The sequence below is a fragment of the Phodopus roborovskii genome, unplaced genomic scaffold (genome assembly GCF_943737965.1).
Source record: "Phodopus roborovskii unplaced genomic scaffold, PHOROB, whole genome shotgun sequence".
NCBI lineage: Eukaryota > Metazoa > Chordata > Mammalia > Rodentia > Cricetidae > Phodopus > Phodopus roborovskii.
The window spans coordinates 38,888,676-38,906,657 of NW_026126480.1; the positions used below are offsets into that span (position 1 = coordinate 38,888,676).

General features: G+C 44.8%; 1 protein-coding gene across 1 annotated transcript in view; it reads left to right on the forward strand.

Annotated features, from left to right (window-relative positions):
- The first annotated feature begins 10,667 nt into the window (after nucleotides 1–10,667).
- LOC127227790 (transforming acidic coiled-coil-containing protein 2-like) overlaps nucleotides 10,668–17,982 on the forward strand; it is a 44,499-nt gene continuing 37,184 nt past the window's right edge. Inside the window, exons 1-2 of the mRNA XM_051192124.1 lie at nucleotides 10,668–10,939; nucleotides 13,278–13,356. Of these exons, the coding sequence (XP_051048081.1) occupies nucleotides 13,324–13,356 (33 nt within the window). The 5' untranslated portion in view covers nucleotides 10,668–10,939; nucleotides 13,278–13,323. The remainder of the gene's footprint in view (nucleotides 10,940–13,277; nucleotides 13,357–17,982) is intronic.

Below are 17,982 nucleotides of genomic sequence, written 5' to 3' on the forward strand. Positions count from 1 at the left end.
TTGAGAATATTTCGTTTTTTGTCTAGGGTGCTGACTTACAGTGTCTTCCTTCTTCATGGCTAGTTTTAGAGTGTATAAAAGATTTTCTTGAGTGATGTGTGTCAAGTTTTCTCCTGACTTTTCTTTTCAGTGGCTCTTTATGGATCTGTTGGCAGTTTTGTACATTTTGCCAGGCTGGCCTATCTCAGGAGTCCCAGTTTTTAGTCCTGGTTCTGACTCCACCAGGAGGTTATGTTTTTTGTGGTCAGGTGCCAGGAAAGTTTCTCAGGCCCTGATTCTGCATTTCCTTCTTGGAGAACTCTAAATGTTTTCACTCCTTTCAACACACAAGGTACTTCTGTTGTTTCTGCTCATTATCTCCCTCCCCCACCAGCCTCCTCTGCCCCAAGAGTCCATGCACTTTGAAGATTACCTTTACTAGGAAACTGAACAGCATACAGGACTTACATAGGGTTTCTTGGGGGATGAAGCTCACCAGGGTGGCACTTTCCAGGATGGGGATTGTCAGGCTCTCAAATTGTGAGCTTTGGACAAATCAGAGATTGCCAGGATTTCAATCCCTGAGCTTGGTGGGACTCTGTGACCAGACTCTGGGCTAAACTCAGATTGACTGGTTTTCCTCCTTAGGGATTGGTGCGATTTTTGTGGCCAGAGCTTGGTTGGGGGTGGGGTGTGTTTCCTTGGTCTGGTCTCAGGGCCAGGGTGTTCTTTCACTGGCCATTTTTATCCTTATGTCCCTATATTTTGTAATCTGCCTCCTCGTGATCTTTCTCCGGCCATTTGAAAGAATCTGACATGAACCCTAGTTTCACCCGGGGTCTGTTATTTCCTGCTTCTGCTTTCTTACATTTTTCTCGGGAGGTAAGTCAGTCTGGTGCCTATAAATATTTGTAGGAGGGTGGAAGCCAAACCCTGACACATTATGCTAGGTTTTGTGACTACTCTCTTTACCCACAGTTATTTGGAAGAATGCCTATCCTTCACTTTTCACTCCCTAAAGGCGGAGAGCTTGTTTTGTGTGCATACTCTCCTCACTGCTTTCCATCCCATGGGGAAGGGGTTTTGAAGGCAGGGAGCTAGGGTGCTTCTATTATTCCCATCTCCCTGGAAAGCTGACATAAAGAGCCAAATGCTCTGAGCACCCCCAGGGGGGTGTTAATAGCCCCCAAACAATGCTATCAGACTGTTGACTTCAGATTTTTAGATTACGTTAGATTGGGATTGGTGGAGTAACATGGGAATAAAAGAAAGCAGGCAGGTGTCGACAGAGGCGAAGTCTTCTTTAATCATAATAACGGAAGGGACCTGGTCCCTCTGCAGAATGGAGACTGTGCTCACATGATGGGGCATCATGGGGATGGAAGAGTCCCATCTGCAGGTCAGCTCCCCTGCAGTCAGCGAGTGGCAGATAACAGCAGGTTTAATTGTGTGGATCTCCTAACCAGAAGCTTCCATGGGTATTGTCAATCAAGGCCATCCGAGGCTTCTCAGGCTGCCTGAGGCTTTAGGTCATTAACTCTTCAGATTATATATAATACTTAAATTTCAAGTTGATTTTTTTTTAAAAGTATGTGTATGGATATTTTGTCTGCATGTATGTCTATATGCCACTTGTGTGCCTGTTGCCTGCAGAGGCCAGACAAAGGTATCAGATCTCCTGGAGGTGGAGTTACTGATGGTTGTGTGTGGCTGTGTGGGTGCTGGGAACCGAACCTAAGTCCTTTGGAAAAGCAGCAAGCACTCTTGTTTCTCTCTCTCTCTCTCTCTCTCTCTCTCTCTCTCTCTCTCTCTCTCTCTCTCTCTCTCTCACACACACACACACACACACACACTCAAAACAGGGTTTCTCTGTGTAACCCTGGTTGTCCTAGAATTCACTCTGTAGACCAGGCTGGCCTGGACCTCAGAGGCAGGACCTCCCAAGTGCTGGGATTAAAGGTGTTGTCACCTCTGCCCAGCAACAGCAAGCACTCTTGCCTACTGATCCTAGCACTCACGTTGGCAGCTCATAACTCCAGTTTCTGGGGGGATCTGACACCTCCGGCCTCTAGGAGCACTGACACTTGTGCACATACCCACATGCAGACATACATTAATTAAAAAACAAATCCTTTAAAAATAAGAAGCTACTTTCTATTTAAATAATAACTGTAAAGTCTAATAACGGTATTTGCAAAGTCCTACAATGTCATATGGAGGGCAGATGTCTTCGGTTTCCCAGTTGGGCCCTAACAGATGTCTTGTTATTACTGATACCTTTGGCTCTGCTGTAATTGGCACTCATGCCATCTATCCTCCACTTCAGATCTCTGTCATGTGGTTTTCCCTGGAACAATCTCTACCCTCACTCTTTCCCGCCTCAACCCTTCCCTTAGCCCACAGCTCCCAATTATATTGATACTGTATTTGATTCCCAAATGTGACAGCGCCGTTCAGCTTTTGGATTCAAATTGATGTCTGAATTTTTTGTGGGTTACTGCAGCTTGTTTTCATAAGCAATGTGGTTTCTGCTAATCTCATCTGCAGAGAGGGACATGTGGAAATTGTGAATAAGAGAGCCACATCCTTGAGCATATCATCACATATCGGGTGCAGCAGGAACAGAGACTCTCTATGGCCAATCCAGATGCAAGCTCATGTTTTCATTCAGTGCCCAGGGGCTCTGCATTGCTAATACCACATTTGTTATTCCAGAACGGGATCCTCAGAGCCTCATCCCCAGAGGTCCAGAGGTCTAAGTCTGATGTAGACTGACACCAGTGGTCATCAGGCAAGGGCCATGCTTGTCAATTACCATCTGAACTGAGGGATCCTTGCTCAGATCTCCCTTGCTCGTCATCCCTTTTGATCAGATGCACAAGTCTCAGTGCCAACCAGGGCTGGGCGTGAAAGAGATTTAAGGGAACCCGTGGTGAAATCTGATTGGTTAATTTATGGTCTAACTGATGGTCTAAAACAAGAGAGACTTCTTTGGCTTCTATTCTAACACTTTCAGAGGGGCCAGCTGCTTTTCTGGGTGGTTCTCGTGGTTTCTGTTGGGATCTCTCATATGTCTGTGGTCAGCTATGGGATGGCTAGCTTTCAGACACCACTAATCAGTCATAGAGACTCAGAGGAACATGCTAGCTCAGTGTAATCCCAGAACGAGGCAAGTTGAAGTTGAGCCTATAACTAGTTAGGTTGGTGGTGAATAAAGTTTAGTCACGTCTTCGAGTTCATCCCTCATAACCACTACCAAGACCTAATAAAGCAAGACAAAGTGTGTGTGTGTGTGTGTGTGTGTGTGTGTGTGAAAGAGAGAGAGAGAGAGAGAGAGAGAGAGAGAGAGAGAGAGAGAGAGAGAGAGAGAGAGAGAGAGAGAGATTGGGGAGCCTCTGTTCACTGGTTTAGCCCTCCATGATTGGCCTGTGTAGCTGGAACTATGGTGTATGTTCCTTATGTGGGCTACCTGGTAAAAATGGCTCAGCCTGTGTGGAGGAAGCCTGTGAGCAGCCAGTTCAGGCTGTCTACTTTTCCCAGCAGCAGTGAATATGTCAGTCTTGTCTCTGATCACAGGGTCCCAGTGCATTCCCCAAGCTCTAATGCTCTATGGGAATGAACTCTGGATATCTAAATTTCTCAGTGGCCTGAGAAATGGAGGAAGGAAAAAATACAAGACATCCAAAGGAGGGTGGGAAGGAAGAGCTGTCATTTCACTCCAGAGGGAGCAAGGAGGCCCTTGCTTGGTGCTTATGACAGTCCTTTACCAGAGAAAACACCAGGCGATGTCTCTTCGTAAATCTTTCCCGGGTGACAGCTGTTTGTTTGTATTGAAGTGGGAACACGATAACAGGGCTATAAGTAGCTCTGTGCTTAGCTGTGCAAGGTAGGGTGTCAGAGCAACTGAACTGGATCCCAGAAGGGAGAAGCTGAGGCTCCTGGCTGCCTAGGAAGGGGGGCTGGCTGATCTGGAGGACCAAGCTGGTGTGGGCAACTGGACTGATCAAGCTGCTGGAGAATACCCTGATCTTCCCATGGTGAGTAATGTGACCTGGGCTCCACTTTCTGCTGGTGCAAACCCAACTGCTGGGGGGCCTGATGGCCAGAGGCCATAGCAGGTGGGACACGAACCTCTCATCTGTACTGGCTTCGCTGTTCTTGCCCAAGAGAAGCACTTTGCAGGCATGAGGGTTGAGCCAGATGAGACCACCTGGAACAAGCCTGTGTGAGGTTGGCCCCTGGCCTGGCTCCTTCATGCTAAGAGATGCTGGGAGAGATCACTGCCACCTTCCAGGTCCCAGTTCTTCACAGATGGAAGGAAGTAGTGGAGAAAGAAGTTGCCCTTCATATTCTCCCAGCATTTCCATCTGTATCCAGAGAAACTCCAGGATTTATCGAATATTTGAAACATGTTTCTAGCACACCAAGGAAAAGGGGAATTTACTGTTGTATAGAAAATTGTAATTGATTCATTGACATATCCACAAAGCCCAGCAGGCTATACACAGTGCTCTCCCAGGGCAGGTGGGGCTGGAAAACCTCCTGTGCTCCCATGTAGCTCCATCTCTGGTTCTCCAGTTCCCCTCTTCCCCACATCTGTACAGCCCAGACTCACAGTTCTAGGGCTGCAGCTGCGTTCTCCACCTGACCTACTCATGTGAAGCCCCCTACAGTTGTTCTCTTCCACACTTCATGCCCTCATTTTTACCCTTGGATCCTGTATAAGTTCTGTTTCTCATCACTGAATACCTGGCAGAAGCAGCCGAGAGAATTTATTTTGGCTTGGCATCAGGGATATTGGCCCACCATAATGGTAAGGCATGGCAGTGGAAGCATGTGCATGGTTTGTTTACATCATGGTGGGCCAAAAAGCAGCAAGATGAGCCGGGCGGTGGTGGTGTATGCCTTTAGTCCCAGCACCCAGGAGGCTGAGATAGGTGGATCTATGTGAGTTTGAGGCCAGCTTTGTCTACTGAGTGAATTCCAGGACAGCCTCCAAAGGTACAGAGAAACCCTGTTTCGGAAAACCAAAAAATAAATAAATATGTAAATAAATAAATAAAACTTAAAAAGGCAGCAAGATAGACCTATAGTTATGTGAGCACCCAACATCCATGACTAGCCACACTGAGGAATTGGCGTGAGTCACTAGCCCTACAACTATTTCGATATAAATAACTTAGGGAAAATTTCTGAAAGCATTTGCCTTCTCCTCATCAGGCCTAAGCTATTCCTTCCTACAGTCAAACATTTTTCTCTGTCAGTGCACAAGTTAGTTAGCTCTGCTTTTGTACAGATGTGAGCTTCTTCTGGTGTCACAATATTACTGTTGGGAGAAAAAAAAAATCTTCATTTTATAGAGGATTTGCCTGGAGACTCCAGAGACTCGCTGTTAATAATCAGTCCGCAGTTCATTAAATGTCTGATTTCACTGGGCGGTGGTGATGCATTTACCTTTGACCCCCTGCTCTTGGGAGGCAGAGGCAGGCAGATCTCTCACTCAGAGTCCAGCCTGCAAGTACCAGGACAGCCAGGGCTACACAGAGAAACCCAGTCTCAAAAAATAACAACATAAAAAGCAAACAGAAAGTCTGATTTCTTTGAGAGTTTTACAGCCCAGTGAGGGAGGTATCATTGTGGTGCACATTTAGAAATGATAAAACTGAGTAATGAATGCGAAGCTGACTTACCAGAGTTTACATACCAGGTGAGTAGTAGAATTGATGGCCCTTCTTCTGCCTTCGAATTGAAGTTGTCCTGAAGCATGGATGGATGAGCCCTCATACACATGCATTTAGTTATCTGTCAGGGCAGAGGGTTGGTCAGTCTGTACCATATCTGGGTTAGAGGAAGTCAGCGTGAAAGGAAGAAGCTTATCCACCATTGTTCACCCAGTGCTAAGTCACAGAAGCTGATGACAAGTCCCAGTCAAATACTGCCATTGGAGAGAGGGGCAGGGCACACTGGATGTTCGAGCGCTGAGCTTGTTTCTTTACCCCATCCCTCATCGGTCATAAGAGACACAGTCTCAGCCCCTGGTGTAGCAGCTGAAAAGTCCATGTTATAGCTTAAATTTGAAATCCATCCCCCCCCCCCACATACACACACACACAGGTTCATGTATTTAAGCACTTGGTCCCTGACAGTGGCACTAATTTGGGGAGGTATGGAACCTTCAGGAGATTGGCCCTTATTAAAGGAAGCAGGTTGTCTAGGGGATGAGCCTTCCACCTACAGGTCCAGTCTCTGCTTCCTGATCTACCAAGGCATGAGCAAGCTACCTCAAGCTCTTGTTGTCATAGAATTTAGGGTGAAGCCAGCCTGTGATTGGCAGCCATGCATTGCCTGCTGTGAAAATTCAAGCCACAACAAAGAGATCCATCTTCCACATACATTGTTCCTGCTCTGTACTTTAGCACAATAAGAAATGTAACCAGCATGGTGAATGCATTTACTTGTTTTCTTTCACACTGGCAGTGGCAGCTCTGGGTACCTGATGTCACCAGGGCATGAGTCAGAGGTGCTATCTAACAGTCACAGTTATGGTTATTGTTGGCCATGTCCAAGGGAAACAGTGGCACCAACAATGGTTACAGCAGCCACCACTAAGATAACAAAAGTAAATGTCCAATCGGGCCTATTCTTGGTATGACCTTAGTAATGGACAGTGGCTCAGGTTTGTGCAGCCTGAGTGCCCTCAGTGTCGATGAATGTGGCCCATTTTGTTTCTTAAGATTTCATTGTCTAAATGCCAGCTAAATGCCCCCATCACTAGACTGAGTGGGACAGAACACAGGTGACTTATCCAGGAGCCAGGTGCAGTCATCGGGAGTGGATGCCCGGTTCCTGGAACTCACAGCCCTCCTCAGATAGAGTAGCCACATATCATGTCCAAGGTGAGCAACTGCATCTCTAGCCAACTTGAATGCCATGATCTGCTTGACAACCGGCTTCCTTATTCCATGCCAACAATGGACACTTGGCTTTCTGGAAACAACCCTGTGTGGGCCAGCCTATAGGGCCCAGAATGTGAGTGTTTGTATGTTTTGTTTTTCCTTGAGATACAGCATGGCAGTAAATTCTGTCTTGGGATGAATCCATAGAGGCATATACCCCTGTGAGCAACTACCTTGTGTGTGATTGAAACATGCCGAGAAAATACCTCCCCCACTCATGTCTGATGATGAAAGGGACCTAGTGGAGGATCAGAAAGCCCTGCCTGGAATTCTTGTCCTGCCTTCGGGTAGGACACCTGTCGTTTGGCCACATTCTGACCTTAGTGAGTCTCTGGTTCCTCACCTGCCGAAGAGTGACAACAGTGTTGACCACACAGGTGTGCTACAAAGATTACATGTGAGCCAACCATGGTACCAGCGCCATGTCGATCCCTCAGCAAATAATAGCTACTCAAGAGGCTCAAGAGGAGTCAACTTACCTAATGACAGTCATAATGATTAAAAAAAAAAAAAGCCTCTTGTTTTGAGGTGACTTTAGCACCAAGGGGAACTAAAGGAAGAGGAGGCCCACTTTGTGTCTAGCTAGGATGGTTGTTCTTAGACCTGAGTCTTCACATGGGCAACACATTCTTGTGTGTGCTGATTGTTTCAGCTGCTTGACACACCTGGAAATGAGGAATTAGCTACATCAGGTTGGCCTGTTGGCATGTCTGTGTGGGATTGTTTCATGTATGAAGTGGGAAGGCCCACCCTGAATGTGGGCCAGGAAGAACTGAGAAGGGAGTAGCAAGGATCCACGTGTTTATTCTCTCTCTGCTCTTGACCGATGTGTAGTTTTGACTTCCTTCATGCTTTGCCTTCCCTTCACTAAGGAGTGTAGCCTGGAATTGTAAACCAAATAAATTCTTCTGGTTAGCTGCTTTTAGTCGGGGCTGTTTATCATAGCAACAGAAATGAAACTAGAAGACTGTGACAAGGCTCTGGGTCCAGATTTGGGGTAGGTGCTCATTTCTCACAAGCAATTGCCTGCTGTAGCATGGCTCTGGGCAAGGTGCCTGGGGGGGGTGGTTTCTGCCTGTCTGCTTTGTCCTCCCCAGCTTCTTCTCCCTCCCTTTAATCTTCCAGCACCAGGATCAAGCTGGCCTACATAATTACCCAACTCCACTCTCCCCTGGAAACCTCCCCCTTTCTTTCTCATAGCTTCTCTGTCCAAGGTCAGGCCCTCTGTGTCCTCCCAGTTAAACATCTGTCACTTTACACCCAGCAGCCCCAGTAAGTAGTTAGCAGTGTATCCCTGGACCTCTCTAGACTACTGGAGCTAATGGGATCAGATGCCTAATCTGCCCCACTCTGAGCCCTGCAGGCGTCTTTGCCTTTCCTAAGGCTGTTTCTAATTCTTTGGCTTTGTTTTTTCCAAGGGTCTTCAAATTTCTTCTTCTGATAGATTCCAACTTCTGTTTGTATCCTCCCCTCAACCCCCAGAATTCATATATTGAGCTCATAGTGTCCAGTTCTGGAGATATGGCCATATTTTGAGACATAGCTCCAAAGGACGGGCTTATAGTAAATGGTCATACTGATGGGCCTTAATCTACAATTTGACGGCTGTCCTCATAAGCCACAACTGAGAGACCATGGGAGGCATTGAAAGAAGACAGATGTCTCCAAAGCAGAGAGAGAGAGAGAGAGAGAGAGAGAGAGAGAGAGAGAGAGAGAGAGAGAGAGATATGTCCCAAGGCACCAGTACTGTGAGAAGGTGACTCACTGTTGTGTACACCTCCATCCATGGCATTCCCTGCATCAACTTTTGTCACTCAGCCAAGGTTCCCTGTTCAGAGCTTACCAGCATGGTTCTGGGCCTTGAACCCACTCATACTCTTGGAGACATCTCCAACAATCACACCTTGTGAGTTTGAGTTGTGGAGCTGGTGGTCAGTGACAGGAAACCATGTCACCGAAATGCATGGAACTGAAAACTGGGTACTCCTCATGCCCCACCTCCAGAGCCATCCTACCTCAGGGTTGGCTAGTTTCCTGTTTCTCCCCTCCCTTCAGAAGCAGCTCCCCACTCCTTCCCCTTCTCACTGTCCAGGTTTCTCTGTGTTTTATGTCTGTTGAAGATTCCCTTCTTCATCCACTACTGCTCATCCAAGACCTTTGCTTCATGGATTTTTCTCTACCCTAGAAAGATTCCCCTGTGGTTTAAGAGTGCAGAGACAGGAATTCTTTTTTCCTCTTCCTTTGAATCTTGACCTCTGACAAACACTACAGAAATCATCTTCAAATCTTTCCCCCTCAATGCTCAAATTCTTCCTCCCCGCCCCCCAAACTATATGTTACACAGAACCCTAAGATGTGAAACACAACTTTACAAGAACTATAGGCAAGCATGACAGTGTACACCTTTGATCCCGATGCTTGGAAGGTGGAGGTAGAAGAATCAGGAGTTCAAGACCAGCCTGGGCTACACAGCTGCCCTGGATTACAGATCTCAAAAGCTCAGGAAAACAACTGTGATGAAATCCAGATGGTGTAAAGTTTAAGTATTTAATTTTAAACAAATGACTCAGTGGCATTCTGTGCAATACTGTTCCTGAATGTCACTGGTGGATGTTACCTCTAATTCTAGAATACTTTTATTTTATTGGTGTTTTGCCTGCATGTATGTCTGTGTGAGGATGTTGGATCCTGGAGTTACAGTTATGAGCTGCCATGTGAGTGCTGGGAATTGAACTAGGGTCCTTTGGAAGAGCACCCAGTGCTCTTAACCACTGAGCTATCTCTCCAGACCCTCTAGAACACTTTTATCACACCAAAATAAATCCCTGCACCCAGCCATTCAGCTGTTATGTTCTTCCTCTAGCTCCTGGGAACCACAGCATTGGTTGTCCCTATGGATTTGTCAATTCTGTCACTATAAATGGAGTCACCCAATGTGTGGCCTGTTATGTCTATCTTCCTTCACTTCCCAACACTACTGATGCTCATCAGAACTGTATCATGAACCAGTGCTTCCTTTTTATGGCTGAATAATATTCCATTGTGCAGCTAGAAAGCTGGTTATCTGATCCTCTGCCTGCCTACACATGCACAATTCTGCTCTGTTCAAATACAAAGTGGGGTATTGAGCTCTTCCACCTCTGGATTTCCCCCTGGAGGTGCCTTGAACACCTCCAGGCAGTGTGCAGCACCCTCCCAGTATCCCCGGATCCTTGGACAAAATGCTGATTTGTTTCCCCAAGTGGTTCTGTCTGATCACAGGGTCAGAGCCTTCTGCGGGTACTTTCTTTTACCGAGGAGAAAAAAAGTGAAGGAATCATGAGAGAAGACAGTGGGCAGGAGAATATTTGTCTGGGTACCAGGTCTGCAGGTCTCCTTCACAGCAGAGGGCAGGCAGCCTGCCTGTCAGCAAATCCAGTCATGCAGTGCTTTTTGTGACTTCACTGGTTGAAATTCAAGCCACGCCTGGGTAAGTTCATTCTCCACACACCAACAGTGCCAGACTGCCACGTCATCTGGTTTCTACAAGTTTCCTTTGTCTTCCCATAGCATCTGCAGTGGAATTTCCCCAGGTGCACACAAGAAACTCTGTGAGCATGTGACTTCTTTCTAGAAAGAGATATGTTCCCTGATCTCATGCACAAAAGCAAGCAATGCTAGGTGTGACCAATCAGAGGGCAGGGGCAGCTTTGGTTAGAATAAGCCTGCTCTGAAAGGCGCCTCTGCTGTCACCACAGGGAAAATGCTCAGCATAGAGGCCCTGGGACAGAGCAGCTGGGTGGTGCAGATTCCCAGGCAGGAAGGCTTGGATAAGCTCAGCCACAGCCCAGGTATGAAGCCAGCTGGTTTGTGACAGCACCTGGGTGGGGAACAGTTGTTTGTCCAACTGGAACAGGGCTCGGCTTAGACCTCACTGGTTTTTAAGTGAAGAAGGAGAAAGTTCAGCTGTTGAAAAGCAAACTTTCTGTGGGCTGAAGCCTCCAAAGTGCAGACTATCCCTGAAGGTAAGAGGAGCACCTGCCTTTCTGGCCTGGGGCAGCTGAAGGGTGCCTGTCCTGGAGTCCCCAGAAGAGGGTTCCCTTGTGACTCTATCGGGTTCTCTTTGCAGTCTCAGAGTCATGTTGTATCAGGAGGCATTCTGCCATTTGCTTTTGTCTGTTTAAAAAGCCATTTCGGCACTTGGAAGGTGGAGGCAGGAGGATCAGGCCACCCCTAGCAACACAGTGAGTTTGAGACCACTTTGAAAAAAATTAGCTTTTGTGGTTTTTAAATAACATTATTCAATTTATTTAGTGAATGAGTATCAAAAATTATTACACCTGAGCATGGTAGTACATACCTTTAATTCCAGAGACAAGCAGATCTTTGCAAGTTCAAGGCCAACCTGGTCTACATAGTAAGTTCCAGAACAGTTAGGGATATGTAGAGAGACCCTGTCTCAAAAAAGCTAAAAAGGAAAAAAAATTAATATTACAGTGGACCATGTAAGATTTAATGTCATATATTTTAGCCTGGTGAATACAAGGAATTTAATAACTGATTAAGGAATAATGGTTCTAGCAACATTATTTACTTATGAGTCTTCAAAGTGAACAAAATAAACAATGCAGATCAATTTTAAATAAATGACTTTTTTTCATTCTACAACTTAGTATGGTACATATGTGGAGTGAATGTTCAAAGCAAATTGTCTGCTAGTTTTCCACACTGCCCTTTGGTGGGGAAACGTTCTACCATGCAGGGCATGGCTGTTTCTAAGCCCCAGTCTCTTTTCTGGCTTCTGTGTCTTTGCCAATGCCACTCTTTTAATTATTGGAACATAATAAAATCTGAAATCAGAAAAAAAAAGCAAATTGTCTGAAATTATTGATCATCCACATTCTCTTAATTTAAAAGTTAGGAACAAAAGTCTTGAACACAACAGTGACATGCTTGCCATTACATCTGTTTTGAGGTATTTGAAGTATTTTATTTTATCAATACTGGGGACTGAACCAAGGTCTTGTGCATTCCAGGCAAGGGCTCTCACATTGATCCACACTCCCAGGCCCCAGACACATTTTAATTGGGCCTGCTCACAATATTTATATTTTATGAATTGTTCAGTACACATAGTGTGTACTGGTTACTTCATCAATGTTGGCTGAATGACTAAGCAAACCAACTGGTTCATTTTAATTTTGTTTTAAAAATTAGTTTGTTTTAATTTTTGCATGTGTGCACGCACATACCCATGCAGGAGTGATATTCCTGCTATAGCTCTCTTACAGAGGCCACAGGACAATTTTCAGGATCCCATACCACTCACTGATCAAGGCTAATAAGGTTTCTCTTGTAGACCAAGCTAGCTGGTCTACAAGCTTCCTGCCAGCCTTCTGCCTCTGCCTCCCATCTTGCTGTAGGAATGCTGGGATTACAAATGCATGCAACCCCATCTGGCTTTCTACTTGGATTCTGGAGCTTGAATTCTGGTCCTCCCCACTGCTTGAGACTGGTGCTCTCTGAGGCAAACCAGCTTTAAAAATTGTCTGCCCCCCCCCCACAAGTTTCTATGGTTTAATTTCTCCGTGAAGAAAAAGAAAGTGAAGGTGCCAGCTTGGTCCCTGATTTTTAGCAAGTGATGTCAGGCAAGGGACAGGGCCTCTCTGATAACTGTGTAGGGCATATTTTAGTTATGAGGATTAATATTGTCACCAAATGCCCCTCAGCACGATTCTATTTGTCTTGGCAGCTTCATATGAGTATATATTCCTAGCCCTCCTACCCCACACCCTCAGTTTCCTCAGCAAGTAGCCCGCTCTGCTTTCATAAAAACATACACAGAAGTGAAGCTGAGTTGACAAGACAAGTGTTCAGAGGAAAGAACAACAAAAACCATGTTGTTGGAGAGTAGATTTCACGCCTCCTAATGTTTGACAGCACACTGTACTCTCACCATCAGCGAGAAAGCAGCCGCGCTGAGTTTCCAAACTGAGTACAATTGGAAACAGAAAATCCTCCTGGGAGCGGTGTTCCCCAGGCTTCTTGGCTTTGTGGGGAGACTTTTGCCACTCGTTTGTGTATGCACATATGTGTGCACGCTGGCATTAACTCACTCAGGAACAAACTTGCCGTTCAGAAGCTGCTGCCAACCCTGGGCGGGGAGTGAAAACAGCAGCCCGTATTGGGAAAGAAGTCTGGGTGGCTTGTTGCAAAAGAAAACCCAAAGTGATTTTCCATGATGTGGCTGAAGAGATAAACATTTACCATCGTCTGGCTCTGAGTGCGGGGGAGATGAGCAGAGGAGAAAACCTCAGCTCTCCTTCCATTTTCCAGATATTTATGCCCTTTTGTTTTTTCCAGTCACTCTGACAACATTCTGAGGGACGCTGGGCACCCTTGAGTCACCATGGGCAATGAGAACAGCACCTCGGACCACCAGGTGGGTTCAGGAGGCTTCTTGACCTCCTCCTGCTGCACGGCTCTCTTGACTATATTGCCCCCCCCCCAACATCTCTGTCCAGCGAGAGACAAGGGAAGACACAGCTTCCTCCTGGATCCATGTGGTGTATTTGTACCTGTGGGGTACAAATCATCATTACATTTTCAGAATTCCTTTAGCACTACAGCTAGTCCCATTTCACAAGTCATGAACACTAGTTTTTATCCCGTGCTTTTAAAGTCGATGTCATGAGCACATTTTCTGCAGACTGTATCTACTCAGCAACTTCCATGGACTCAGCAGAGATTAAAATGATTTGCAAATGTATGAATGCAGAGCTGATTTAATACAAATAGCTGTTTTCCTGTCAGAAAAGATTTCACAGTTGAAGAATGGACCTTTAACTGTTCTATTGTGTAAGTCTGGGATAATAACACATATCTGAAGTTTGCCATTATCCGTTTTAAGTTTAAGGATATCAGCTTAATGCCCTGGTGAACAAAGTCAGAGACACTTTCCCATTAATTCACACAGGTGAACATTTTGGATTAATGGTATGGGCCTCTTTGATTGAAGAAATTGGATTTAAAAAGTAGCCTGGGGCTGGGGAATATTTTCGTTGATGAAGTGTGTGCCACCCAAGTATGTGGACCTGAATTCAATCCTACAGAACCTACATATAAAGCAGGTTCAGTGGCATGCATGTTTAATCCCAGCACTGGGGAGGTGGAGACAGGAGGATCCCCTGGAGCTCACTGACAAGCCAGCCTGGTAGAATGGGAAAGTTTCCGTTTCAGTGAGAAACCCTGTCTCAAAGAACGAAGTGAATGGTACCTAAGGAATGACACTCAGGATTAAGCACCCTGCACACACATGAGCATACACATACACACACACACACACTAAAAATAAACACAAGGCAGCCAATTGCCAATTGTTTTCTCAATTCCTTCTTGCAAATGGTCTTCTCTCAGGCAGGGAAGTATCAGTGTGAAAAGAAAACACGTGGCAAACTCTAGGATTTAGCGAATAGGCAAGAAGCAATGGCTGTGGGCGTGAGACAATAGGGAGTGGTAAGAACTGTGGTAAACAGGTGGGTCTGGCCTCCTGGAGGCAGCCACCACCAACTCAGATGATGGTGGTCGTGGGTGAAAGTGGGCCCAGTGCAGCAGGGTTTTATTTATTCAAAAGAAGTCAGAAGCCCATAGTTTTCTACAAAGTCTTTAATGTTTTCTGTGTGCATTTTATTTATTCAGTGTGTGTCTAGACCGTGTCTGTGTAGAGGCATGCACACATCACAGCACATTTGTAGAAAAGACAACTTAAATGAATCATTTCTCTCCTTCTATCATGTGGGTCCTGGAGACCAACAGTCTTCAAACACATCAACACGTACTCTTGCTCACTGAGTCATCTAGCTGGCTCTTTAATTAGCTTTTTAATTTAAGATAGTGGTGAACTTATATATAGTTTAACAAATACAAAGAGAGAGCTTCAAGGGTGACATCTTACAAAATTAGTCTACAGTTTCACAGTCTATACATTGAGATGGCCAAGGTCAAGAAACTTTTCATAGCCAGGTTCTTCGTTCTGCCCTTTATAGCCACACCCACTTCTCTCCTGTCTATCACCTGTAACTCTGACAACTGACAATTTACAATTTTATCATTTCAAGAATATTATAGAAGTAGGGTCTGTGGTGGTTTCAATGTAATTGGCCCCCATAAACTCATAGGGAGTGGCATTATTAGAAGGTGTGGCTTGGTTGGAGAAGGTATGACTTTGTTAGAGGATCACTGTGCTTTGAGGTTTCCTATGCTCAAGATACCACCCAGTGTTGGAGACCATTTCCTGTGCCTTCAAATCAACATGTAGCAGCTCCTTCTCCATTACCATGCCTGCCTGCATGCCACCATGCTCCCCACCATGATGAAAATGGACTGAATCTTTGAAACTGTAAGCTGCCACTTCAAATGTTTTCCTTTATAAGAATTGCTCTGGTCATGGTCTCTCCACAGCAATAGAAACCCTAGCTAAGACAGAATCAGACAGTGTGCAATCTTTTAGAACTGATTCCCACCCCCCCCCACCCAAGTGGGCAGAATGCTCTTGCAATACACCCAAGCTGTTATGTAGTAGATTCTGTTCTCTGTCATTATGGAGTTGTCCATGTTATGGAGGTGCAATACAGTTTTGTCTCTAGTTGGCTATTCCAAATGAAGTTGCCATGTGCATTTATGTATAGGCACACATGCACACATTCGTGTGTGTGTGTGTGTGTGTGTGTGTGTGTGTGTGTGTTCATTTTCATTTCTCTGAGATAATCACCCAAGTGTTCAATTTCTGACTCCTATAATGATTGCATGCATAGTTTAATTGTCAAACTGTTTCCAGTCACTATGTTCCCCAGTTACTATGGTTCCCCAATCACTGTTTCCCAGTTACTATGGTCCCCAGTCACTGTGTTTTCCAGTTACTATGGTCCCCAGTCACTATGTTTCCCAGTCATCATGTTTTCTAGTCACTATGTTTCCCAGTCACTATGCCGTCTTACCTTCTCACAATACACTATCAAATATCAGCTTCCCTGAATCTGACAAGCATCAGCAGAACTCCCTTAGACTGCCTTGCTCTGTCCTGTGCAAGTGGGAATCAGTCACTGAAGAAGCCATGAATGCTGCACAGGCGTTAGCCACTTAGCCTAGATTCCAGACCACTCACACTATAGTGCTGGTCTTGAAGCTACCCTTTCACAGCAGCCCAAATCTACATTGCAGTGCCACCATGCACCACTCTCCAATCATCTCATAGACACTGTCATCTTTCACCATCATACGGAGGCTACAAATGGTACAATAAGATGCCTGAGGCCTGGAATAAAGGCTAAGAACATTTGCTGCTTTTACAGATGACAAGAGTTTAGTTCCCAGAGCCATGTCAGGTGGCTTACAAACACCTTATAATTCCATATCCATGGTATCCCAGTGCCCTCAGAATTCTGGCCTCTTTGGACATCTGTACCCACATTTACAAACACACACACACACACACACACACGCGTGCACACGCATGCACATTCATACACACATAAGTAAATTTTTTAAAAAAATATGTTTGAAGGAGAAAAAGAAACCAGTCATAACATTTATTATAGTATATTGTCTTAATTATATGCTCATTAGTTACTGTTGCTTTTTTTCTAGTTGACTACTTTGTAAGCAAACATCATCAGAGGTCTGTATGTTCTCCAAAGAGCAGAATCAGTGCAAGTTCAGTGCTACCCACTGTTTCTGCCCACCTTGTGGCCTCCACGGTCTAGGAGTGTATGAGGATAAGGGACAACTAACCTCTTTGGAAAAAATATGTTTTGCTCACTTTATAAATGTTATTATTTTGTTGTTGGATTTTGGGAGTTCTTTACACAGTCTAAAAGTCAAATTGTGATTTGTAGATGCCTTCTTGTCTGTAGCTTATCTTTCCATCCTCTTAATAAGGTTTTGTATGAAACAAAACATTTTACTTTTAGTGAGCTATAGGGTGTTTGATTTTTCTTATGGATGGTTCTACTGTTAAGTCTTCCTAGCTCTACATCCTGGAGATTTTCTTTTTTTTTTTCTGCAGTCTTTAAATTTTAACATTTTATGTTTAAGTCCATGATCCATGAATTAACTTTTATATTTATGGTTGTGAGCCTAGCCTTTAACGGCTGAGCTATCCCTCCAGCCCTGGATCTAGCTCTTGTAAATCAGTCTGGTCTCTCAGAGATCTGCCTACCTCTGCCTCCTGAGTGCTGGGATTAAAGGTGTGTGCCACCACCACGAGGCTCATACCAGCCTTTTTATTTTCTTCTCTTAGGTTAGTTTTAGCTTCATAGTCATCCTCATTATCAGCTTCCTCCACCAGAGTGGTACATTTGCTAGAACTGGCAAGTTCATATTGACACATCTTATCACTCACTGTCCATACATCATGTGAAGATTCATTCTTAGTGGTATGCTGTCTGTGGACTTTGACATATGTAAGCACATGCAGTTTGCATAATATTATCATTATCATATTCCTAAAATTTTCTATGCTTGACCTCTCCCCATCCTTCAGGTCTTGGCAACCACAAATTTGAAAAAAAATTATTTTCTTATTTTATCATCATCAATGTGTATATGTGATGGTACACATGCCACAGGACATCGTATTGGGGTCAATTCACACCTTCTACCATTATATGGATTCTGGGGATAGAATCCAGGTTACCAGGCATGCATGACAGGTGTCTTCATTCCAGGAGCCATTTTGCTGGTCCAACCACAGATAGTTGTATTATTTCAACGGTATGATTTAGTTAGAATCATATAGTATGCAGTCTTTTCTGATCAACTTCTTTGATTTAGCAAAATCTAAAAAATTACTGTTTCTTTTTGTGCCTTGATGGCTCATTTTCTTTTTTCTTTTGCTTGTACTGAATAGCATCCCATTTTCTAGATACAGTTTACTCATCTATCCAGCACCATCCTGGATGCTCCCACGTGTTGCACAAAGTTGGAGTGTTCATGTTTATGTTTTATGCAGACATAAGCTGTAACTCTGTTGGGTAGATAGGAAGGAGTGTGATTGCTCTATCAATCACGT